The sequence below is a fragment of the Oenanthe melanoleuca genome, chromosome Z (assembly GCF_029582105.1).
Source record: "Oenanthe melanoleuca isolate GR-GAL-2019-014 chromosome Z, OMel1.0, whole genome shotgun sequence".
NCBI classification, from domain to species: Eukaryota; Metazoa; Chordata; class Aves; order Passeriformes; family Muscicapidae; genus Oenanthe; species Oenanthe melanoleuca.
In genome coordinates this window covers 15,275,684-15,302,649 of record NC_079362.1, presented here as the reverse complement: position 1 = coordinate 15,302,649, position 26,966 = coordinate 15,275,684, and the positions used below count along the sequence as shown (strand labels likewise).

General features: G+C 37.5%; 1 protein-coding gene across 3 annotated transcripts in view; it reads right to left on the bottom strand.

The window, feature by feature from the left end:
- Positions 1 to 26,966, bottom strand: part of FER (FER tyrosine kinase) — a 165,284-nt gene that overhangs the window by 128,118 nt on the left and 10,200 nt on the right. For 2 of the 3 annotated variants that reach the window (XM_056513421.1, XM_056513422.1), the window contains exons 2-5: positions 22,939 to 23,053; positions 19,342 to 19,600; positions 15,487 to 15,660; positions 14,525 to 14,624 (exon numbers count right to left, since the gene is read on the bottom strand). In XM_056513421.1, coding sequence (XP_056369396.1) covers positions 14,525 to 14,624; positions 15,487 to 15,660; positions 19,342 to 19,548 — 481 coding nt within the window. In that variant the 5' untranslated portion in view covers positions 19,549 to 19,600; positions 22,939 to 23,053. Of the gene's footprint in view, positions 1 to 10,182; positions 12,853 to 14,524; positions 14,625 to 15,486; positions 15,661 to 19,341; positions 19,601 to 22,938; positions 23,054 to 26,966 lie in introns of those variants that run through there. The other variant, XM_056513423.1, reaches the window with a different exon arrangement.

Here is a 26,966-nt window from a genome sequence, read left to right as displayed (position 1 = left end):
AAAAGTATACAGGCCTATAGATGACACACCTGGTAGATTTATGGCAAGTTTGCCCCTTTTTCTACAGTAATTTTTAAGGCACTTCTCTGAGGAAGTTATTTTCTTTGACTGGAAATATGAGAATTTCTTATCTAAAAGTATAGTTCATTTATGAATGTGGCTCATTAAAACCACAAGTATAAAAATATCCTATCAAAAAGAAAGAAATCTCAGACACATTACTATCTCAAAGCTTTTCTTTTATTCACAAAATAGTATTTTTAAAAGAGAAAGATATGTCTTACTACTAGATTCACTAAAAACATATTATTTTTTGTATTCAAGCATTCTTATTGCTACACATAATTCTAATAATGCAATGGTGCAGACAGTCTACATATGAACAGCTAAACCCTCACACTGTTACTGCAGTTGAAAATGGGCAGCTTCTCTCCTACACCTTAATATTTCCCTATCACATTGATATCCTGATCAGGAGGTTTGGCTCTACAGCCTCAGCTTTGCACCACTGACACTGGGAAGTCCTCAAGTTCACGCTGACAGGACCAGTTGAGGGTTTGCAGAGTTACAAGGTACTTCAAGAGATCATCTATTCCATTCTTTGCCACAGTAACTGCACAGGTATGTGGGGTATGCTGTCAACCACAAATCCGAAAAGCAGCCCCATGACAGCTATTGTGAAGAAAATCAATTCTATTTTAGCCATAACCAGAACAGACACACAAGCTTTTAACGACATTCTTGCTGTCCTCTTAATATTTACTAAGTACCTCATTACTTTTTCAGGAACTAAGATAACTTTAAATTAATCTCGTATCTGCAAATATCAAGTACAGAGTCACAACTATCTGCACAGATAACATATGCTACCTAAAACAATCGCATTCAGACCACTGCATTTCTTATAAATTTAAAATAATTTATGTAAGGAAAAACATGTCTACTACCCGTCACAAAGCAGTTGAGAAAAAATATAATCGTTTATAGCTAAGTGGCAAAACAGCTGCTTGAAAGCAGACCTTGAAGAGCTGTGTCATATAAGGAATACACAAGGGACTGTGAACTCAAATAAATCAAAACACAGCCACATTATAGGCACACTAAAAAAAAAAGTTGAGGGAAAACTGGTAACAAATCCTCTTTCATACACATTGGAGTTAGCAAGCTTGTCAGAAAAAGTAAACAACAGTCATCATATAAAAGGAACTGGTACAAGAAAAAGTTTTTTTTTCCTTCTGTGATCACTACCCCAGACCTTCAGAGATTTCATGGATGAAATATTACTTTGTGAAAGAGTCAATGAATCTTTTTTCTGAGATTTCAAAGAAGAGGTTGGTGAGAATAAATGAAATGAGAACAAATTATGAGGATTGGATGGTACTTAGCTTTGAAACTTCAAGGGCTCTTGGGAAAGTTTTAGCTGAAATATTGTCATTAGTTTATACAGGAGGAAGAAGGCACTCAATGAAGAGTCCCATGAGTATCAGCTGGACTCTGAATAGATGAGGTGATGAAAACAATGAAGATGAAAATGTTGTCCCAAAGTATGGAATAGGGAAACCAAATATGAACAACTGGAAAATAAGCTGTCATGGTTTGACACTAGCCAACAGGCAGGCACCCATGAGAGCTTCTGGCCCACCCTCCCCTGCCACAGATGGGCAGAGAGAGAAAAATTTAAGAAGGCTTCAAGAGTTGAGCTAAGAAGAAAACACTCCGAGGGCAAAACAGGCAAAACTTAGAAGTACAAAGTGAATTTATTACTAACTAAATCTGAGGAGGATAATGAGAACTAAAATAACCCTTCAAACACCTTTTTCCCCAGCCCCTCCCTCCTCCCCACCGATAGCTCAGGGAGACATGGCATGGGGGTTTTGGTCAGTTCATCACCGAGATTTTCTTCCTCTGCTCCAGCAGAGCACTTCCTTCCCCTGTGAGGCCGTGGGGTCCCTCCCACAGGAGACAGCTCTCCCTGAACTTCCCCTGCATGGGTCCACTCTCAGGAGCAGCAGCCACACCACACCTGCTGCAGTGTGAACTCCCCCCACGGCCACACAGCCCTCACAAAACTGCTGCAGCATGGCTCTCTCTTCCACAGGATGCAGTCCTCCAAGAATAGGCTGCAGGGTCCCTCTGTCCCCCGGGTCTCCCACTGGATCACAGCCTCCTCCAGGCATCCACCTGCTCCGGCATGGGCACCTCCCCCACGGGCTGGGGTGGATCTCTGCATTCCCTGGATCCCATGGGCTGAGGGGCACAGCTGCTTCACCATGGTCATCACCACAGCCTGCAGAGGAATCTCAGCTCCAGCGCCTGGAGCACCTCCTGCCCCTCCTTCTCTACTGACCCTGGTGTCTCCATGTTGTTTCCCTCACATGTTCTCACCTCCTCCTCTTCTCTGGCTGGAATTAACACTTTACCCCACTTTGTTTTGATTTTCTTCTTAAATATGTTATCTCAGAGGTGTTACCAGCCTCTCTTATTTTTGGTCAGCAGCATGTCCATCCTCAGAGCCATCAGGAATTGGTGCTGCTGCACACGCTGGAAGCTTCCAGCAGCTTCTCACAGAAGCTACCTCTGTGGCCCCCCAGTTATCAAAAACCAGGCCATGCAAAACCGGGGAAGGGGAAGGGGAAGGGGAAGGGGAAGGGGAAGGGGAAGGGGAAGGGGAAGGGGAAGGGGAAGGGGAAGGGGAAGGGGAAGGGGAAGGGGAAGGGGAAGGGGAAGGGGAAGGGGAAGGGGAAGGGGAAGGGGAAAGGGAAGGGGAAGGGGAAGGGGAAGGGGAAGGGGAAGGGGAAGGGGAAGGGGAAGGGGAAGGGGAAGGGGAAGGGGAAGGGGAAAGGGAATACAGGTCATGTATAGGATGAAGACAGGATGAAAAAGGAGAGGACAAAGCTGTTGGAAGACAAGGCTGAAATGTTTTGCTTGCCAGTCCATTGTGAGAGAGAAGTCCATTGTGTCCAGGGAAGCCAGAAGAGTCAGGCAAGGGAGTAGCAGAGGCAAATATACTGCATTATTTCTTGGGTTATTCTGTGTTTGGCTATTCCTACTCAAGCATGCCCTAGATGAAATAATCTAAAATTATCTCCATATGTCATCATTTAAGAGCAACAAGCTGTCTATTCATGCATTTAAAATACATTCCTTATCAGTTTTTGGTTTAGGAAATATCAGCATATGTGAAATCATGCCATGTACCATCAACATGGGATTGTGGCCTGTGAACTGCAACAAACCACCTTCAACAGTTAAATTAAACTGAAAACTTACACTAATATTATCAAATCCAGATAACTAGCAATTTAGTATTATTATACCTCTTTTAGAAACCTTATTAACCTCCAAACTATCTGATTTTCCCACCCATTTTAAGGACTAAATACCTTTGCTATACATTATTCCTCAGCAGAACACCTCAACTAATTGTGACATAAATCGAATTATCATAGTCACTCAACTTTAAAATAGAGCCTTGGATCTATATTTAATTCATGGAATACAGTTGCAGTATTATTTTCATATCATAATTTATTTTTTAAAGTAGCAAAATGCAGTGAAGCAGCATACACAATTGTTCTACATGTCAATTAGCACAGAGGAAAACACCCAATTGTCTTTATCTCTATAATGAATTTAATAAATAGATCTAGTTATAATTCTACTGCTATCAGCTGTTGACAAAACTGTTCAATGTTAATAGAAACTGACTGTGTATACAGTATGTCACATAAACTGTACTGTGAAGCTTGCAAAATTCAATTATGAAAGTTTTGCATTTACAAAGAAAAGGCTGGCATTCTTTTTCAATCATTCTGGAGTCTAGTATTTCAATTTCTAATAGAAACTCATCTAAGATTTTACTGCACACAGTACAATAGAGCCATCCAGGAAAACAATGTTTTAGTCTATTTTCAATTAAAGGCAGAATCTGAAGTTCTTGCAATCATTAGACTCCTGTGGTCTAATAATCACCTAGAATGGAAGGAAAAATACTGGCTGGGACGATAAACTGAGAAAAGTTTCAGCTCATGATGTTCACCTTCTTTAAATAAGCCTTAATGTACAGTGCAAATGCCTCAGGGAAGCTGACCTTAAGGAAATCAATATTGCAAATAGAGAAAATTTTCACACATATTTTGGATTTAAAAGAAATAATTATGCCAATGAGCTCAGGTTTTTACCCTCTTACAACTCCTTCGAGCTAGACCTTCAGCCTTTCCAAAGTGATGATTAAGTGTTCATAAAAGGGGCAACAGAGATCATTATCAAGGCTTAGCTCACAACAGACAAAGTAAATTTCTAGATTTATAGCTCCTGGTATTGAAAGGTGGCCTTTCACTTCAGCACACAGTGAATGCCATCCCATGTAGATACACCAATGACACAATATTACACAAACCCAACTTCTGACAATTAATTTAATTTAGTTTCAAAAGGAGCCAATGACACATCTGATGTCACAATATATGGTTACATTCCTTCAACAGAAACACAGTGAGAAACCTTAAATACACTAGAATTGTGAAAACATTCAAACAAAATGAAAAACCGAGGGACAAGCTGAGTATCTACATGAGTAACAAGAAGGAAGAAAGTCTTTCCACATAAATAAAACTATGGTTAACAATCCACAGAAAATGAGGACTAAAATGCATACCAGGAACTCCCATAATTGTCTCTTGTAGTTCAGGGACTGCAAAAAGAAAACCCATCCAAATTTCTGGACATAAGGAACACAAGTACAGGGAAAAGCAGGAGAGGCAATGTCATAAACAATGTGGCCACCAATGATACAGACAGGCAAAACCTGGACAGTACCAAAAGTGACTACAGAGCTCTGGAGGCAGACATGAAAAGTATGAGGGACCAGGCTGTGTCCTCCTTAATGGAAAGTGAGAGTATGGTGGGTTTAGTGCTGGCTAAATCGCCAGTGCACCCTCTAGAATTATTTATGCATTTCTGCTGTGATATAGGATTAGGAGGAAGGCCAAAGCAGGCTCAAATGTTGGACAGTATAAAGAAGAACTTTATTAACAAAAACTAAAAGAAAAAATAATAAGAAGCAGAATAAATCTTCAGAACACTTCTCCTCCCCCCACACCCTTTTTTCTTTCACATTGACAACATAGAGAAACAGATCCGTCAGTTTACCATCTCTAAAATAGTCTTTCTCCAATTCACTTAGGGAGACGATTCTCTCTATTCAGTTTATGGAGACTTCTCCACAAGAGGCACTTCTCTCATGGCTTCAATTTCATGAATGGCAGCCACCTGGGAAATCCGCAATTGTGAAACCCCTCTCATTTTTTAGGCCACATCAACTTATGGGGTCCATGTTAAGGACGGAGCAGTTCAAGCAAACTAACTCTCAATCTAACTCTTCTTCTTCTTCCTTGGGGGTAAGAGGCATCACACTTCTCTGTCTCTCTCCCTCTCCCTCTCTCTCTCTCTCTCTCTCTGTTCAAATTTCTCACAGAATCACAGCTACTTCAACATCTGCTTACTTCAGCATGAACCTTTGCTCATGTCTACAATGTGAATGCTCTACAATTCCATAGGCTTTCCACAATTTACAGGAAAACAAGAGAGTCTGATTTATCAATCACATCTTCTCCACAGCTTAAAAGAGAATTTCAGTCCAAGATATCTTGTCCCCACCCATCAGGGACCTAACTCTTCCTTCTTATCTGACTTTGATGTCTCCAAGATGTCTTTATGCATGTCTTCATCTCTTTTTTACACTCAAGAGAGAGGATGAAAGGTCTGCAAGTCTTATCTGTGTAGTGAAAGACTTAATATCTTGCCCAGGGTCTGCAGATGGTCATGCAGATGGACCCTGCTAGGTCGCAGCTGGGAGCTGTTTATGGTGTAAAGTCCCTCGGCAGCCGCCCTGTGGGGAGACTAGGATCTCAGCACCAGGCTAGAACACAGGGCAGCATCTGCGGGTCGATGGCTCCCCCTCCCTCTGCCCGGTAGTTTCTGTTGAGACTCAGCAGCAGCAGCAGCATTCCAGCAGAGCCACGGGCCCACCTCACCACACTGCATCGGGGCAGGGGGGGCTCTGCTGGAATGGGGCCGGCTCAGCCCGGCCCCCCACAACCCCCTTGGCCAGCCTCGTTACCTGCACTCAGGCAGAAGAAAGAAAGAGAACTCCCCGGAGTTTGCTCTTCTTTACATGTGGGCTCACAAAGGCGCATTAACTTCTTCACTGGCGTAGCAATGTGCCAAAAATGAGACACTGATTGGTTTTTGTCTTAGGTCTAAAGGAAGCTGCCAAGGTCCCTAGAGGGAATTAATTCCATAACTAGTTCCTTTCCCTTGTTACCAAGAAAAAACAAATTTATACAAACCACTGCAGAAAAGAAAAGGTGCAAGGAGAGCACTGACAATACAAGCTGCAAGTAGCTGCAGAACCAGTGTTGGCCAGAGGGGTCTGGATTCTACACCCATGGGAATTTTTGCAGACCACCATCTGCTTAAAAGATAGGAAACCCCTTCCTAAGCAGCATAAAAGTGTTTTTGCCAATAAGATGGCTGACCTCAACAGGAGAGCTTTAAACTAGGAATTACACAGAATGGAGAGGGTGACCCACAGTTTGGAGGAAGTCATTGATGAAGGAGACTGCTAATGAAAGAGCATGGTAAGATGGGAAGGCATCGATCACAAAGGAAACAAAAAAGCATGTGCAGTGGGCAAGAAGGTTCCTATAAAAGCACCAATCTGAGAAAAGTCCCACAAATCCTTTCCAGGACCTCAACATGCTGGGATGAGAAGTGTGTATATTACTGCATGCAGTGTGGGGGATAAACACGGTGAGTTCGGTGTCTGTGTGCAGCTGTAGGCCCAGGATGTTGTCAGGATCACAGAGGCAGGAATGGAGCTATGCAATACAGAGTTCAGACTCCTAGGGAAAAGCAGTCCAGGAAGTCAAGTAGAGGGAGTTGCCCTTTGAGAGAGCAGCTAAAGTGCATGGAGCACTGCCTCAGGATGGATGAGGAACAACAGAGAAGAAGAGACCTTACGGGTTAGGATTAAAGAGGGAACAGGCTCCTTTTCCCACAGAAAGCTAATCAGCTTGGCTTAAGTTGTTGCAATTTTCTGCATGAAAATCTCACTAAGTATCACAGTATTTGAAAAAGAGGGGAGAATCAGAGCTTTTGCCATTTTTCCTCTTTTCTCTTTTTTTTTTTTTTAAGGATGTAAAAATCCTCCTCTGAGTAAGTATGCAAATCTTGAACATATAATAATTTTGAAGGCAGAAAATCTGTCTAAATCAGTTTGATTTAGAAACTTTTATTTTTGCAAAAATCAGCACTAAACTGTAGAGCTGCCAATTATCTACAATGCATTTACACTGTTTATGACTGCAGTTTTTCAATAATTTTCCAGAACTACATTTATCTTTCCATTTACACATATTTTCAGCATTTTCAACAACAGAGAAAACTTCTGAGTATTTTGCTGTCTTTACATTTGTTTATCAATAACAAAATCCAATACAGTCACTTCCTGATTTATTTCAACTTTGGAGATACACCTTGCCACAGAGCATTATTTAATTCTGCCTGGAAAAGAACACTTCATTACATTATTTGCTTACATTATGGTACTGAACACACTGAACAAATTCCTTACACTCATGAATGAGATGGCCACGGCTTTCAAATAGCTCTTTTTCTAGCAACACTTTTTTTTAAAACAATAAAATATTTTTGCATAGAGAATCATAAAACTTAATTCAGCTGCTCTACAGACTGAAACAGGAGCAAATACAAGTGGGACTGCAACATGGTCTTTGTATCAATTGAATTTTAGTGAGGACTAAATTTAATATTTAAATTTAAATAATATAAAAATAAATTTAAATATTTAAATTACAGCAAATAATTTAAAAGCCCAGATACAATAGAAAAATAACTGCTTTTATACATCAAATCAATGAAATTATGTATATTTATGTTAATTGATTCCCAATACTGAAGAGTACATTACACAACCTACAGTGAGTTCCTGAGAAAAAAATCATTGCACCTGGCTTTTGGAGGCAACCTTGTAATTTATCCAGTTCTATTTCCTCACAGTTTATTCCATTTCCCAGGTTTTCATTGCGCAATAGCAAAGACACAGGTTTTAGGATTTGCTCTGTAATTGATTACTCTGCATTACCCATTTAACTGACTTCAGGATGTTCCTGACACAAATGATCTCCTTAAATTCCATATTTCATACTATAATGCTGGAGACATCTAAATACCATAGGTGATTATGAAAATTACTTCCTCATACAACAGTTCCTATTGATGCTAAAAAACCACCAGTGACATGGCTTTGGAAGCATTTGGACTCCCATACTGAGCCTGGCTTCACTTTCCTAAGGCAAGGCTAGGCTAGGATATTCCAGCTGGAAGAATAAGGAAGTTAAACTGCCTGATCAATTCAGGGCTAGCAAAAAACTAAAGCATGTTTTGGAGGTCATTGTCCAAATGACTGCTAAACACTGACAAGCTTGATCTCCGGGAAGCCTGTTCCAAGGTTCAAACACTCTCTCAATGAAGAAATGTTTCCTAATGTCAAGCCTGAACATCTCCTGGCACAGCTGTGAGCCCTTCCCATGTGTCCTGTCACTGAATCCCAGGGAGGAGATCAGCCCCTCCCTCTCCACTTCCCCTCCCCAGGAAGCTGCAGAGAGCAATGAGGTCACTCCTTTTCTCCAAACTGGACAAACCCAGACTGCCTAGCTGTCCCTCACTGGCCAGCCCTTCCAGCAGCTCCACTGCCCTCCTCTGGGTGCATCCCAGTGCCTTCTCATCCTTCCTAGGTTTTGAGGCACAGAGCTGCACTCAGTGCTCCAGGTGAGGCCTCACCGACACTAAATACAGAAGAAACCCCCACTGCTGTCTGGTTGTGCTGTGTTTGATGCATCTCAGGATGACACCTGTCACCCTGCTGACAGATGTGGAGCCTGCTGTTCATCAGCACCCCAGGTCCCCTTCTGCAGGGCTGCTCTCCAGCTACTCCACTCCAATTTAGACTTAAATATTCCTATCCAAAAAGCAATTTTTTTATGCAAACTGCTGCCACTGAACTAGAATAGCTTTGACCTTTAGTTCTGTCTCTGGAAGCATACTCAGAAATTTAGTGGGTGACCAGCCTTATCATCGCTCTACAAATCAAGAGATACAAACACAGTCATCTCACTTAATGTAAGTTTTACAAAACCAAAATCACAAAGACAGACAGAAACAAGATAGGATCTTCACGTTCAATCTCAAAGGTTTTCCTTCTTTATTTCTTCCAAGATTGTTACATGAATGTGTATCTTCAACAAACAAAATCACTTATTCCTTTCTCCATTCAAGCAATTTCTGAGAAGAGGAGAAGAAGTTTCTCCCAATAATTACTTAATAAATTAACGATTGCCAATAGTAAATAGTTTTCTAATAGGAAAAAAACCCAAAACTGCTTAGGTATATTTAAAGAGTTCAAATTTACAGAATACCACATCTAATCTTCTGAGATAACAATTAGTTCACCAAAGCTATCAGCCTAATCTTAAGTAAGATAGCATAAAAATAGCAAAAATGAACATTCTATCTTTTGAACTGCTGTCAGATATTGTAAGGCTGAGCTATTAAGCACCTCTAGCCAATTCTTTGTCCTGTGCATGCTGGTCTGTGAGGACAGCACAATCCTGGGGCTGCGTACCTGTGTTAAGAGGAAACAGTATGTCCAAGTTGGTCCCACACTCAACAAGAAGTCACCACGATCTCTGCATTCCCTGGGGTTTCCTGCTCTACAAGCTTTATTTTACACAGAAGAAACAAGCAAAAGCACTCATAGTAGATATGTGTCAAAAGACACAGTAGAGTATTACTTTTAAATCTATGCAGCCTGCTGATCTCTGCAACACAGACCAGTTCAGCCAGTGTTACTTGTTTTGTCTTAACAATATGAGAGTTTCAGTCAAAACTAAGCTTAAAAAACATCCTACTAGGTGTTTCCCTCATTGCAGCAACTACAGGCAACACACGCCACCAGGAAATGTGGCTGTATAATAACAATTTTAAAGGCATTTCAGAATGAATGCACTAGACACCTAATTAAGTATTTTCTGACCTCTTGGCAATTACAAAGAACAGTAGGACAATCATTTGATTTAATAAAAGCTTTATTTAACAGCTCCCTTATTTATCACAGATGTGAGCTTATGCTGCTGTGAAACTTCAGTATGTACCATAGAAGTCACATCAATCTTGAAGTCTTAAATCACTTGAGTTTCAGGGAAAATGTTCTTCCAGCAGAAACAACGTGGTATAATGTGGTAGGTATATACTTAATATTTCTAGGCTCCTCTAAATCACAATGTTTTCAGGGAACAAAAACCTAGAGAAATCTAGTGCAATATTTTTTATGCTGTTGTAGCAGCATAAAATGAAATTATGATATTAAATACTTAGAATCGGTGTATTTTTTCTTTACTATTTATTTCAGATCCACTATGTTACATAAGAGTGCTGCAACATATTTTCTACATTCAACCAGTAATGAATAGGAATAAGACAACAATAAACACCTGTAATTAATGTATTTAAACAAAAACTGTAATTTTTTCTAAAGAGTATATTGTTTTAAAATTCAGTATGAATATCCCAAAGCTACACTGGCTCTGTTCCAACTTGCAGTATATCCTGATATATTAGCAACTGTTTCACACTTCAATATTAACACCAAAATTAACTACAAAATCAGATGCTTAATTTTATTAATGCATTTCAACTTTTTAAAAAACCTGCAACAAACTCAGTACATTACTGTTTCATGTAATCATTATTTCCGTAAGTAATGCTTAATCAAAAAATTCAAGGATGAAAATATTTGAAACTCCGACAGATACACTGAACTATACTTAACAGAGATGCACAAAAATAATTGTGCAAACAGCAAACTTAAGTGGAGGAAATTACTGGTCCAACCAAGTGAGATTCAAAATGTAATGAAATATCATACTTGATACTTACAGTTGCCCTACAGCCTCCATTTTGCATTCTTAATACATTATTCATTAAACTATTACAGAAGATTTGTGACTTCTTCAGTGAAACCATGCTTTTTCCATCTGGCACAAATTTTGGCTTGACGTGTTTTTCTATAGCAGCAACATGAACCTGCCACATTCGAACCACCTTGTTACTCAGCATCACTGATTGGCACAGCCCTATAAACTCAGACTTGTATACAGTCTGGGACTGCTACTTTGGACTGCTGTTTTTGATATTTTCAATATCAAACATCCACAACATTTCACAGATGTGATTTCATTATAGAAAAATAATATGATAAGCTTTTGTCTTATATTTTGTTCCAAAGACCGCTGCATGCATTAGTACTGCAACATGTTCTGCATTCTCAGTACACATACTTCATGGAGTTTTTCTAACAAAGCTTTCTAATCCAGAAGAGAATATTGCATCCAATCTGTCCATACAGTTCCAAAAACTGAAGTATGCCTCATTAAAGAGGCACTGGACTAGTTCAGCTTGCTGACTTCATCCTACCTCAGTCTGTTATCTCTTACCATACATTAAAAAATGTAAGAATGAATGACTGGGAAAAAATGAGCAGAAAACTATTATGTAAATGACTAACATCAACCAGACTGCTTGACACCTGGTAGAAGCATCAGCCAAGGCCCAGTGGTGCTCCCTCTGCAACACAACTGCTCCATTGCTTCCCTTCACGCATAAGCAGGAATAGTTCTAGCACAAGCTAGCAGAGGGTTCCCCAGAACAGTTTCTGGGACACAATCTAAGACATTTTCACCTTCCTCCAGATCTGGACAGCACAAAGTCTTCCATTATGAAGTTCCTGCATTCCTTCAGAAACCAGTTCCCTTTTTCCCACTAAAAACCTATCCAAAAATTCCCACCACATGCTTTACCCATTGCACAAACACTGACAAAACCTGTAACTAACCAGTATCATTATTCAGTCCTTAATGCTTATTATTCTTTCCAATGGTCCTCCTAGTATTTTCACCAAAAGACAAGAACACCTGTAAACACTGCACTACGGTGTCACTGATTCAAAGTGACTGCCCACTTTGCTGGTGCAAAGTAGCACACACAGAAATTCAAGTTTACCTGAGAATACTTCCTGATTCCAGAAAATCATAACATCACCTTCCACTGTACAAACTTCATCAGCCTTTACCCTTATCAGTTAATATCTTCTACTGTGTGTATTTAGGCCAGAGCTCAATATCACTTTTAATAACTCAACCAGAAAACCAGGGAGCAATTCTCTTCAGAAGCTGAAGAACCAGTTGCACCTCTTTCACTAGCAACTCTAATAAACCTACTCTCTCACCAGAAAGCAGCTTTGCTATTCCAAGACATAGCAGAAAAAGTGACGACATTTCAAAATCACTACTTTTGCAAAACAGAGACATTTGTCAGTCACTACTCTGTGCAATTTTCATTGTTTTCTGGGGACCAGCTAATCCAGGTGCTGCACAAATTTAGACATAACCCCTAAAGCTACAATTCTGCGTAAATACAACGCTGTGCCCTAAGTGGCAGTTATCCCCTTTGGCTCCAGAAAGACAAGGCCAGTCACTGTCTTACTGACTTGACTGCCAGAGGATGAGACTCTCTTCAAAACAGTATTTTACATAAATTAACCTGGACGGGCTATTTTAACACATTACTTGCAAGAGCAGGTGTCAAAAGATTTTCCATTTTTTATTTAACAAAATGATTTTTAGCTTATTTTCAATACTTGGTTATGCCCTCCCACTGTTCCAGTAAGCAGTTTCTTCTCTTGTTTTCAGTAATTCTTGAAATCCTGAAAAACTGAACCAGTTTGTACATTAACAGAAGTAATATATCCTAATAGCACACAATCTGAATAACCTTAGCTTACTGAATAAAGAATACCCTGGAATAATGAAGCATTGTAATTTTAAGACTTCCCTAACTTTTCACTTCACCAACAAGCCAGTTTGACAACTTAAAACTCAGAAATACCAGGACTTATAAAAATTCAAGTGGATCAGCTGACCTGCAGCTGTAAACAACCATAGTAGCTCATCAAATGCACAAGTATTTGTAAACAGGAACAGGGGCTGGGATGCAGCAGGAGAAAAGCAATTCTGCAACTTTTGGGGAAAAAAAAAAACATTTTTATGGTCAACAGTGTTTGTAAAAAAAGACTTACAGTAAGACTTTAGCAGAAATTAAATTAAGGATGAATTATAATAAGACAAACATTAGATAAAAGCCCAAAAGAGAAGGTCAAAGAAAACCACAGGAGATAAGTGTCTTAAAAACAATTTATGTTTGCTGTCTATCTGAAGAGACATTAATTCAGTTAATCAAAACCACATCAAAACATCACAGCTGCTGACAGCCAAAACACTCCTTTATTCCAATGGGAAAGTTTGGTGCTTCAGGAATAGAGAATGACCAGATTGGTAACAGGAAGAGAGGATAAAACAGGCTAAAAATAACATACTAAGATTCGAATATCCTATTATATTTTCCTCGATACATTCTACATATTCCAGTGTTAAGTAGCTACTTGAGAATAAACCGAGTAATCAAATTAAGTTACATACAGAAAACGTGGAACTGGATGAAATTAACATCAAAGTATCCATTTTTATTTTTAAGCAAGTGTTCATGAACTTCAGTAAAAGAAAAAGAACAGCAGAAGTTCAGCGGTGCTAACTGAGCATAACTATTTATCCCCCACTGTTTTGTTCAAATTTGAGACAAATCTGGGAAGAAACAATCTGTCCTCACTGAGAGCTACTATAATCATACTACAACAGAACCAAAAACATTAACTGTCATTTAGGCACTCATAGAAAAGCTTAAGTTGGGTCTTGGAATTACACTTATATCCTGCCATTCAGTCAATTTTCACTAAAGGAAGAAAAGAAAATCTTAGAAGGACACATCAGAACAACTATTAGAAAGACATTTCAATATGTAATAAAACAAAGGTTCTCTTTTATCTCATCATTCAAGCACAATTCAACAGGAATCAAAATCCATACAGATTGAACATATCATTCCCTACAAAAAATAACCACAATGTGCAAATTATTTATTTTCCTCTTTTAGATGAGGTTGACAAAGGTTTGAAGTGTTACACTAGGAAGAACTGTTGCTGATGCCACTGTAGCAACAATAATAATTCACAGGAAATTAGGCTGCAGCTACAACAGAGGTGAGACCAGAGTCCATCTGAGCAACTTTAGATTTCAAAAATATCCACTGAAGGAATAACATAAGAATAATACAAGAACTTAAAAGAATCACCATTTATATTTTATGAATTTTAAAAAGAGTATACCAAGCATACACAGTGACAATCAGCCCTGGCTTACTTAAGACACTAAATAAACTTTTACACTGTAATCAAGTAGCTCAAAATAAAAAAATTACCTTGTTTCATTGTAAGAGTTTTAGCCGGTGTGAAAAGGGCACAAATAAATACACAAAATCAAGTCAATCATACCTTTCGCCACAGCTTCTTTATACTTTTCTTTGGCAGAATTTACTTCTTTTATTAGTTGCCTGTAGCTAGATTTAAGTTTCTCTAGTTCTGTCTTTGTGACCTTTAAGAAAAGAGAAATATAAAAAGCATAAAAAATACTTATTTTCAACACATTAAAAAAACATAGCATTAGTAAAACAGAATTAACAGAATTTATTGTCCAAAATAAGGATGCTAAACTTTACACTAGCTTGAGAAAATTTAACAGAGTATTACATGGTGCAATTACATAGTGCAAATTACATGGTGCAAAATCAAAATCAATAAATGCAAGGAATTAAATAACAGGCCCAAGACATAGATCCCCATTCACATCAATGTAATTAAAAATATATTTGGAATATCCAGCTAATCATCAACAATATTCCATTTCAATTACAAGGCAAAAAAAAAAATCAAAAAGATCCTTAACAAATCATACTGGCTTAAAATATCCTATGCATAGGAAGGGATTTCTTTAGCACCTAAAAAAAAGCAAAATTTTTAGACATTACACGTCATAGCAATGACTAAGTAACAGCAATCTCACATGAAATAATCCACCCAAAAGAGTCTGTACTGCTACAAGCACTCATTAACAAAAGTTTACCGTGTCCTAGTCCCATCAATGTCTAGAATGGAATTAGAACAGGAAAAGAGACAGAATAGAGAAGTGTCAAATAAGAATTATCCTCTACTAGAAGAGCATTTCTAGTGTTATCTGTCCATGGAAACTCATATGGAAGAAACTTTTCCATCTTTGCCTTGCCAGCTAGCAGGAAAGAAAATCTGTGTAGAAAATTATTAAAATTTAAACTAAGCATTCTACATATCACCCATTATACTTTTACCACAGCATGAAGAAAAACCAAAAAAATCCACTCTTAATATTATTAAACATAGAGAATTGTAACGAATTTACCAAGCACAGATGAATAGCATACCTTGTACATCTCTGCTTCAATTTGTTGATGAACACCTACGAAACTCTTCTTAACTTGCTGCTTATCTTTGATCATCATTGTAAGCCTGTGCAAGGGCCCAGAATTAAGATCCTCTGCATGCGTCTTCATTATTTTGCTTAGCTGTTCTGTTTGCTGTACCACAAGCAACCAAGACTACAAAAAATCAGAACAGAAAAGCCCTTATTTATTTCAGCTCACAACCAACCAAACAATGAATTAGAACTGTGAGAAAAGATACATCATTGCTTAAAAAAATTCAGTGAAAGCACTAATTTTAAGCTTACCCAAATGCATTTGAGATCCTCCTGTAACACCAAAATCATGCCTCAATCTTACTCATAAAATCATAAAAAAGCACCAGAGACAAAAATACAGCATTGAATACTCTCCCTTCATCACTGTCCTAGTATTTCTGAACACGAAAGAAATCACTGCAGCCTTTTTTTTTTTTTAAATATACCCCAAACACCGCTGAGAACCATGCTCCTACATCCTTTGTCCTCTCATTTCCCTCCACAGTTCCTCTGCCTTTGACTCCACCTTTGCCTGACAAAAGTAACCATTTGAGGGGTGGTGGTTTAAGAGAACACCATTACATCAGTTGCTTCACACGGCAGCGTCAGTGAGACCACCAGAACCAAAGCACAGACACAACACTCATCTGTCACTGCAACCCAGCATCCTTCTGTACCCTTGCTTTAATACCTTCCTTGGACATTCTGTCAATTTTCAGGACAGCTTAATGTGCTGTGTGGGGCTTCAAATACAGATACACATCAACAGATAACACAGACAGAAATGTGAAATTGAACTTCAAATAAAAGCCTTGGTAACCCTCAAGACTGCTGTCACACATTGGATTCCTTAAAGATAGCTCCCTGACAATGAATGTGGTACTATAACTAAGATTCCAGAGTGGCTACGTGCCACAGAATTACAAGGTTTTAAAGGCAGCTAGCATATGATACTGGCATTTATCTTACTCTTACTTAAACAAAAATCAGCCCGAGATAAAAACTTTAGAAAACTAATTTGTTTGTTAGGTTTGGGGCTTCTCTATATCCAGTACACAAACATATTTACCTAATACTTCCATCTCTACATGACAATGACGCAAGAGAAACTGGATTCTAGGGAACAAAACAAAAGACAATTGACTCTCCAGTATACTTGATTATCTTTGACATTTTCTCCAGCTTGTAAATATCCCACAGATTGGCACAGAGTAATCTAGACTGCTTAAGGTGTGGTGTCACAAAACATCAAGGCCTAAAGCTTCACTGTTATGGCTGGAGATCATTTCAGAAGTCATACTGCAAAGCTGCATAGAATAAAACAGAAGTGTGGGCCTTTGTGGTTACAAAAGAGCTCATAAAAGTGCTCTGAGAGGTGAAAATGTAGTCAGAGTCATCCATTTTCCACAAGGCTGATTTATTACTAATGAGACAATTACTGTTTTAATCTTGAAAAATCACACCAAAAGCATTTTTCATCAGTACAGGTATTCTAAGGAAACGCTTAGTTTAAAATTCACCAAATGAGATAAATATGTCATAAACATAGAAAATACTTCCCTTTCTATAAAAAAAAATTGCCTATTTCCCTGCTCTTCACATCACACTTTCCATCAGGAAAATATGAAAGTGATGTTTCCATAGGGAAATAGCAGTAGAGCAGATTTCTGTGCTTTGTATGATTATATTTTATTGTTTTAAAATTTAAATTATGAGAAGGTAAAGCTTCAGTAATAGAGATTTATATGGGACAAAAAAGCTGGGTGGGAACAGGAGAAAAGGTAAAGCACTTCCTTCCACAAAAAAATGACCACAATCCAACAAATGCAATAAAATACATTACTGTTCGGTTTGTTTGGTTTAACACCATCTTTCAGACATATACACAAAAGCTGAAAGCTCTTAAAAACACCTCTTTTCTAGCTCTACCCGTTGCTGCTACCATGCCTTCCAGCCAGTTTGTTATCTCCAAGCGAAAAAAACGGAAGACAGATTTCCCAAATATAATTTCTCTCTAAGTGCTCACTCTTATTGTACACTTAGAGATCAAAACAAAACAAAACAAACAACCACAACAACAAAACCAAACAAACAAAACCCATGAAAAATTAAATAGCTTGCTATTGGGTTTTAATGCCACAAAATGTCAAATAATACCACAATACCAAATACAGACATTTTGTATCTTAGAAGACATAAGAAACTAGACTCATGTCCCATAACATTTGCATCATTCTTTGGTTCTGTAAAATGTCAGGAAGAGAGAAAAAAGTATCACAAAAGAGTAAAATAAATTGGAATGCAATTAGTAAATTAATCAATAATTCAGGCTTTTCAACTGCCAAAATCAATAAGATAATGTGTCACTATACAACTTCAAAATCCAAGGTGTCAGTGAAATTTTAAGGCAAGCCCATACAAAAGATCTGCCAGTCCATATGAATATTTTTGCTGTTATATAAAGGAAGTAGAAATTAGAGATGTGACTTAGTGAAAAATTACTCCACCTTAAGAGAAAAAAAAAGGGAACAAAAATTATGCTGATGGACAAATTGAGTGCCTCTGTTCAAAACAAGATTTCAAAATGTAACATGTGTGCTTCTTTCCAAACCAAAAAGAATTTAAGAATGTTTTAAGTCAGATCTCCAGATTTTTTTTTAATTATCCGCTCACGAGAAGTACTGACATTATTAACCTGAACTATTCCTAGACTGAGATACCTATGTGAAAATTAATGGTTGTTTACACCTTATAATGCTGAATACTCTGGGCCAATAAAAAAAAAGGGCAGTATTTCAGTTTACAAGGCGAGAATTATTGTGGGGGAGGGAAGCAACAACACAACATATTATATATAAACACTGCACAATGCTGAAGCAGGCCAGCTATAGCAGTGCAGCTTTCAAGTCACACACAGCCACTTTAACCCTGTATACATAAACCCTGGTGCACAAGGAGCAGTCCTGTTCCTAATGCTACACCACAGCCACTGTCCAAGCAGCCACCCTATAAGTCCATGACATAAAAATTGCTTTGTCTAAAATTTAACCTGACCCAGAAAAGGTGTTTTCCTACCAAGAGAAAAATGAAGATTCACGCCACACTGAAGGCACTATGTAACCACTGCTACAGAACGAAGGCCAAGAACTGAGTAAGCCATCAAAACAGAATAGTCTTCTCTTGTCAGTAGAAAATCCAGGTACAGAGTAAAACTTTCAAACAGCTGATAAAAGAAGTTTGCTTCATTATTACATGTAACTGGACTTGCTCTAAATCTGAAAACCACTAATTTGGAGAACAATCAATCTTACCTTTCTAAAAAGTCAGCATAGTTATTTTAAAAAGAATACCAAATAACCTCACAATTACAAGAAACATCCTGAATTAATGTTTTGTTCTTACAACACGTGCTGCAGTGTGAGTAACAGCTGGGATTCTAGGCTTTGCCTTGGTTTCCTGGCATTTTTCTATTTCTATCACAAATTCTATGTAACATAAACAATAGTCCCTATCTTAAAAGAAAAGCTCACTATAGCATACTTGATTTTCAAAGCACTAAACAAAGTAGCAGGCTCAAGCTATTTATGTAAAATACTGAATTTCAAAAATTGGGATGATTCTCATTCAGTTAATTTTTTCAAAGCAAGACAAGAGCTCAACTTCTGCATATTTCACTAAGAAACTAAAAGAACCCATTTTAAAATACTATGGCAACATTAACTCTCAAGAAACTGAATGGACAGCAATGCAACTCAAACCAAAGTAACAAAAATAACACAGAACCCAATGATATTCCAAATTCAAAATACTTCAGACTTACCTTGGACACATTGCTGATATAATCCAGTTGACAAGCACTCTCTTTATCTACTTGATTACAAAGATTTTGTAAAGTGGATGCATATTCTTTATCACTTTTTACTCTCATTACCATAAATTTCTTCACTGTTTCCAGCAGTCGTAGTTCCCAGTCTTGCAGTTTTAACAAAGCATCATGAGAATACTTCAGGTCACCTCCAAACCCCATTTTTTAAGGCACAATATACCACACAGGGGAAAACACAGGCTCTTCACCACATCTGAAAGGAGAACAAGAGTGATGAGACAATTATCAAACGAAAAACTTCTGGTGGGACAAAGAGCAAATACTGATGCCTGAACTCTGAAATAACCTCTGAAATGAGATTAACTACATACACTTACCTTCTCAGTATAAACTGAAAGGAGCACTGTTTTGAACACCAGACTGGAAAAGATTTCAGCCTCAGAACTGCTCTCCAACTTCCATTTCTGAAAAAATGTCCCTCCCTAATTTTAAGTACAGTATGAAATAAAACATAACAGCATCTAAGACAAACGCAGAAGAACAATCTACATATTTAACCAAATAAGTACAGCTAACAGTATCTCCAGAGAAGCTGCCAACTGCACTTTTCTTCTCCTGGTGACCTGAAACATTTGTTTCTCATGTTTGCTGTCCTAAGAGCACAGAAAAATCCAAATAAAACACCAGCTCTCAGGCACTGAATCTGTAGGAAAATAACTACTTAGAAACTAGTTTGCTCCTAGACCAAATCTTCATAGGCCATTAAACCTAGAGTCAGTCTCCCAAAAACCAGAAAATATCCCAAAGCAGGTCTCCCATACAACCATACACTGGTCCCCTGGGTCAGAGCTCTTTATTTAGTTCACACCATTTTACCCTAGGACAGTCCAGACTTACTGTACCAAATTGACATAAAGTAAGATTGATAAACAGATAAGATATGCTGCCTTATGAAATCATGTAGCAGAACCAAGGGTCAAAGACACATTGCTACAGTTAGCTCTGAAATACCAGCCTCTGATGCTGATAAACACACAGCTACATTGTGGAAGAGTAGAAACCACACAAAGAAGTTACTCCTACACACTCTTGCACAAGGTTTTGTAACGAGGGCTGAATCCTTTCTGTCTACACAGTAACTACCTGTTCTAATACTAACCAGCTTCAACTAGGTAAGATAAACTTACAGCCTATTCACTAATTCATGCACTACGGCGAAGTCTTGGCTCTTTTTAACAAAGAAAGACCAATTTCTTCACAGGCCTTGCACATTATACCTTAAATTAGCAGTTTTTACAAACATTAACAAATTTATCTTTCTAGCAGTCCATTGGGAAGCAGGAGTAATATTCTTATTTTACATTAAGAACTGAGACACTAACTAATGTCAACACTGTGGCAGCTCATACCAGTATGTACAAGGCTTTAAGACAGACTTTTCAGAGTGCTTAACATTTTTAGCATGTTAGGAATTCAGAAAAAATAAATATGTTATTGGCTTCAGTTACTGCACAAAATATCTGAACATTTTGCAAATCAGAACCTCAAGCAGCCTCTGAAATAAGCCTCATGTACTTGTGTTTATTCTTAAGAACACAAGCCATGCTACATAACAAAACAAAGATACAATAAAGAAAACTAGAACAGTTCCACATTACTATGTATCTGCATACTACAGAAAAGTCAAGGCTGTATGAGCAACTTTAAACCTCTAACCTTTCATAAGCCCTTTATTTGAAGCTGTATATTTTAGTCAGAATTATTCCTGATGGCTAGGATTTCAGTCATACACAGCAGTTAAAATTCAGGAATACTCCTGCAGAACCACAAACATGTAGTAACATGAACCAAAGGAAAAAAAATCTTAAAGCCCCTGACACGACTAAAGCTGCACTAGTGAATTTTCCATGCCTTTTAGATCTAGATCCACTTTTATGACTTTTCATTTTTCTCCTACCCCATTTTAGCACATTCTCTAACTCTCCCAGCACAACAGCCATGAAAAAAGATAGTACCCTTGTTTTCTTATATCCAGATTTAGAAGAGACAGGAACTGAATCTCACAGTGAAGTCTGGCCTTATGTTATGAGTAAAGTAATGGCTTGCTCACTTTTACCCTAGCCTCTGTTTTTTACTGAGAGGCACTATGGCAAGGGAAAGAGGAAATATTCTCAGCATGTGATATTTCAGCCTGCTTCTAGTGCCTTACAAAGGAGCCATAAGATTACAAAAATCAATGGAACAAAAGACACAACAATATCTCACTCCAGCCTGCTAAGCTGCTCTTCACAAAGCAGTAATCAGATTTTTTTAGTGTGAATGAGCAACCAGATCTCAAACTGTTCTAAATTTAAGAAGAGTTACCAAAGACAATTTAAAATTTCTCTCAACCACCAACAAGTGGTGCAGTCAGATTCCAAACAAATCAATGTTAAACTTTGTCAGCCTAACAGTGAAAAACTTCAATGGTCACATAATCCTTCAATATCGTAACACTCTCCTCAGAAAATAACGCCAGTATTCCAGTTAGTCATGTTTCTGGATTCCAGCAGCAACCCTGAAGGAAGTAGTTTCCACAACCAATGAACATTTAATTTATAGACTACAATCTGTCTGTGACACATGAAAGTGGCCATGCTCTGTCAGACACTGACTGAAATCAAATGAGCAAAGAGGAACAGAGCACATACAATGCAAAATATTCCTAAAATGCTCTCCTATGCTTAAAACAGTTGGTGCCTTCTGCTACATACTGCCGTCAATTATATCCAAGGTTTTGACTAAAAATCTTAATGATGGATCTACACACATCATTTGGAACTTATGGTTTCACAGTACCAGTGACAAGATAGGCAACTAAAAAAGCACAAACCCAGAAAGTACACCTGGCCCTCAGTTAAATTCAGAATAGGAAAGCACATCACAAATCTGGATTCTCTCACTCTTCACATGCTCTCTATGAATTTAGATTACTCCTAAATCTGTAAGGGCTCCAAATCATAAAGAATACAGAATGTATTTTATTTTGCAAACATTTTCTACAAACATTAAAAATATGTCAAAAATCAGAAAAGAAAGAGTATTTGGATTCAGGAGACAAATCCTCAAAATCAAGGCTTCTGTACCAAATTAAAAGCATTTTTACAATAGATTATCAATTCGTTAAACAGTACTTCTCAATTTCTCAATGTGAGACTTCAAGTAGTTATATTCCATTAAAATAATGAAATAAATCATTCATAGCACTCCATCCATACCTTAAACAGAAATCAGACAATCAACGATTGACATTTCTGTTAGTGTAGGATCTACTGGAATGCACAAGACCATGAAATGCATTACCTACCATTTCTTTACACTAATCACATATTCATAAGATTATCTTTGTATGCAAAGGTATGATGTATACAACATAAACTAGCAAAACTAATCCTTCTGCAGAGCTTTTGCCAACAATAAATATCTGAAGTGGTAATACAAGTTAGCCCTAGATTATTTCAAAGCTGATTTGAAATACTGATCCACTCAAAGCAAAGCAGGCAGCTAATTTTCAGGAAGGCTTTTCTGCAAAGCATAACTTAGCTCACATACCTTCAAAGTTTTCCTTCAGAAATGTCCTTTAAGTACAGTTCTCCTATGTCAGCAGTTACTTCCTCTGATTTTCACCTACTGAAATATACTTTTCTTCTTTTCTTTTCTGGGGACTCTGTGAAAGAAAAACATCAAACTTCTTTTTAATATCTCAGCATTTTCAAATATGTTGCAAAACTCAGACTTAGGTAAATTGCCTTGCATTTTCAGATTATTACCAGAATCCAGCTGTTTTTTTTTCAAAAATATAGACAGTTCAACTAAAAGAAAAAAGCACATTTCTCAAATGACTGCTAGTAGTAGTATGCTAGCACTTCATGCACATCATTTGGAGTGATGAAATAATTTTGCCTCTACACATGAAAGAGAATTTTTTTTAAGTTCTTGAAATTTCTTATACATATTGTAGCTGAAAAATTAGAGAGTTTTATTTATGTATGAATCTTGCTCTCGTTAAAACACAAAAAAAAACCATTAACAAGAAAAAATGAAAGCATGAAAGGCCAAAGTTCATTATATGAAAGATCAAATTAGTATTTTCACAAAAGTGGAAGGAAACAAGTGACAACAAGAAAAAGGAACCACTCAAGACACATACATTTCTATCCGGCTCTAACTAGTCTAATATCTAGAAAATTAAAAGGTCAGAAAGTTAAGATGACTAGCAGGACCAAAATTTCAAGTTGTAACTCTAGACGGCAATTTAGGTGAAGCAAACTTGCACAGAATGGATTTGAGGATTTATATTAAGAAAAAAAAAAATACTAAATTTTAAAAATGGTAAGGAACAAGTTTTGCACACAGCTTACAAGTGCAAGGTATACCGTATAATCTCTACATGTGGACGCATGATAAGCATTCACTCACAATCTCATGCTAGAATGTCCAACTTCAGATGAGACATTCCAGAACAGTTTAGCAATGCCCTCATAGGAAAAAACACATAAAGCAAAACTGAAAGAAAGACACAGTGTGTCAGGGTGAAGAAAGCAAAACTATTTCCAAAATATCCATTATTTAAAACAAAACAATGATCACAGACACACTTATAAAATCTTCTGAAGGCAAAGTCTTAGTTCACATTCAAGCAGGCATTATTTAGTATTCCATTCTGGCTACTTAGTGACATTCAAGAAACAAAGAACTGCCTAATATAAATACAAAACTTCTATTCTCCATGACCAAAAATAGAAAAGACTAAGTGATGCTAGGATTCAGGCTCTGTAAAGGAACAGCAGCTATGCAAGCAGATATGAAAGGAGAAAAAAAGTGCAGGAGGTTGCAAGTGTTATAAAATTCATCACATTTCTAAAAAACAGACATAAAATCATTTGTTCCAAAGTTGCAAAGCCCAAGGGAAAGTCTCCTCCATCAAAAAAAGTACAAGCAGGAGCAAAACATTAGAGTAAATTTGGCTCCAGTCTTTTTAATACATACACAAACCAGACAGTCACTGGAAAGGAAAACAAGTCCTAGTCCCCATTCAAATGGGACTTGTGAAAGTGGAACAAACATCACCACCAGCACCTGGGCACATTCAACTTTCAAGCAGATGCCAATACATGTGGTAAAATGAAGTTGTTAAAAAAATTCCATTTTTCAAATGAAGCAACAGGTTGGAGCCATTTCAACCCATAAAAGTGACTATCTTCTGTTCCCTGAACATAACAACGGACACACCTTTTCTTTTACTTTTTTTTTCTTTTTAAAGAACTACTCTATCACACATTTTAGAGTGCAGAATTTTGTTTTTCAGTAGGAAAATTAAATGCAAACCCAACTTTTCTTTAGAATTCCAGTTACTATTGATTGTTTACATATGTGCATTTTTTTCATCACACAGGTCATTAGTAGAACTTAAGGCTGGTAATGAAAGTGCAATACAGGTGTAATTGATAGGCATACAGTAGCTAGCACATGGAAGCATAATAAAGGCTTTCCAATGAACTGCACAGCCATCTGTCAGAGGGCAATAAAATCTCACTGAATTTCCACTGCTATTTCTGAGCTCAAACACAGCAGAATCTGACAGTTACAAACATTCTGCTCCTTCAATCCAATAATCCACCAGCTAATGAAGACAAATTTATAAGAAGACAAAGACAGAATAGAAAACTTAGATGAACTGTTGTTTTTCTGAAATTACTACCAAGACAGTTAAGGCCAATCCCAAATCCAATCCTCTTCAGACTCAGAAGCAATTAAAAATATTACATCAATAGTAAAAATTCACCAGATGCCATTGAGCCAAAGCATTGAAGTATCAGCTATCAAATTTCCAAATTATTAATTCTGGCAAAAACTTATGTTTAAGGCGAGCCAAGCAAAGGAGAATCAAAACTATAAAACAAATCAATTTTTTTTCAGATGTGACAAGGCAATCAGAAGAAGAACAACACAGTCTGACTCTGATACTGCACAAGGTGGTTAAAACCATGCCTAAGAATCTGTAGACTAGAATAATTCAAAAGAAAAAAAAAAAGCAACACAGTGCAGCTTTTGCAGAGCAAAACTACATTTCACAATTTGAAGAGTTCTGTGAGGGCATCAAGGATTCTATGGGAAAAGTGTTGCAAGTGGGAAATTTCTGCTGATGTCTCTGATAGGAAACTACTAGAGAACTGAAGACCTTGCAGGATAAGCCTTGAAAAACAAAGATTGACAGGGGAGAGAGCTCAGAAGCCTCACCATAATCTGTGCCAGGACTTGGGCTGCTCTTCAAAATGGTTACCTGCCTATACATCATCACAGAAGCATCTGTGCTTTATACAAAATTATTATAATTAATTGAAACCCACAGGTCATTACAAAACTTGCTGAACCTCAGAACACTGAGCAGCAAGCACAAAAAACAGCATAGGAAGTCACATGTCAAGAAATGCAACATAATACACTGGTAGGAGTTATTTAATAATAGTACCAGGAAAAGTTGTAGCACTCTCTAAACACACCTTCAAAAACATTTGTTCAGTGCTTTCAAGCAGTCAGGTTAGAAAACATCCAGGATATTAGACTATTTTTTAATGAAGGGAAGCGAAAACATAACATGTTCTTATGCTGCTGATACATTATTGGTATTCCTGTATGTTCGCATTCTATCTTATGAAAAACATAAAGCACCAAAAAAGACATAGATAATATTGATCATAGCATGGAGCATCTTACAGACAGAGTAAAGAGAATTTTTAGCTCACAAAACTGGCAAGAATGACAAGTGTAAGATCAAAGTACACCAAAAGAAAAAATCATTACAGCAGAAAGTAATATGGTATGTCAGATGCCCGAAGTGTTTTCAAGAAGAACTTGAGAACATCAAATGAAATTTTAAAATACTAGTTCTAATGTCCTTCTTTGCCCAGTAAATAAATAAACGAGATAATTCAATGCCTAAAGACATTTTTGAGACCATGAAACAAAGAAGTACAAGATTATTATAAGAATTCCTTAAAAGAACAAATCTGTAGAACAGCAAGAGTTCCATCTCAAGATGTCTCTAAACTGTAAAAGCAGAACAAGAACTATTACTCTACATTTGTGCCAACAGTTCCCTCTTATCTGACAGTAGCAAGAACTGAGCTACATGAATTTTACTTGGTCATTACAAACATCCTCAAACAGTGCACTCTCATTCTCCCATCCCTGCACCTGTAGGAAGACCACATTTTTCCTTAGCAGTTCCTCCTGCAGTTGTGATGTTATTAAAAATAAATGAAAATAAGAAGCAGTGAGCTCCATCAAAGAACAGACCTTACACTTATTAGCAGTCAAAAAAGAAAAGAAAAAAAAAAAAAAAAAAAGCAAAAGAGATTAAAGTCCAGATTCTCTGCCTAGAATCAGAAGACATAATTCTAATTTTTTCAATCTTTCATTTTAAACCATTTCCTAAACCACTTCTATCCTCCAAACCCTGCAATTGGCCTCCATCTCACGTAAGAATCCAGAAGCTGAAACAGTGGGCTACTGTAGGACCAACCAACTCTGACAAGAACAGAGAGATTAATTCAAACTGCTTTCAAGCTCCTTACTCA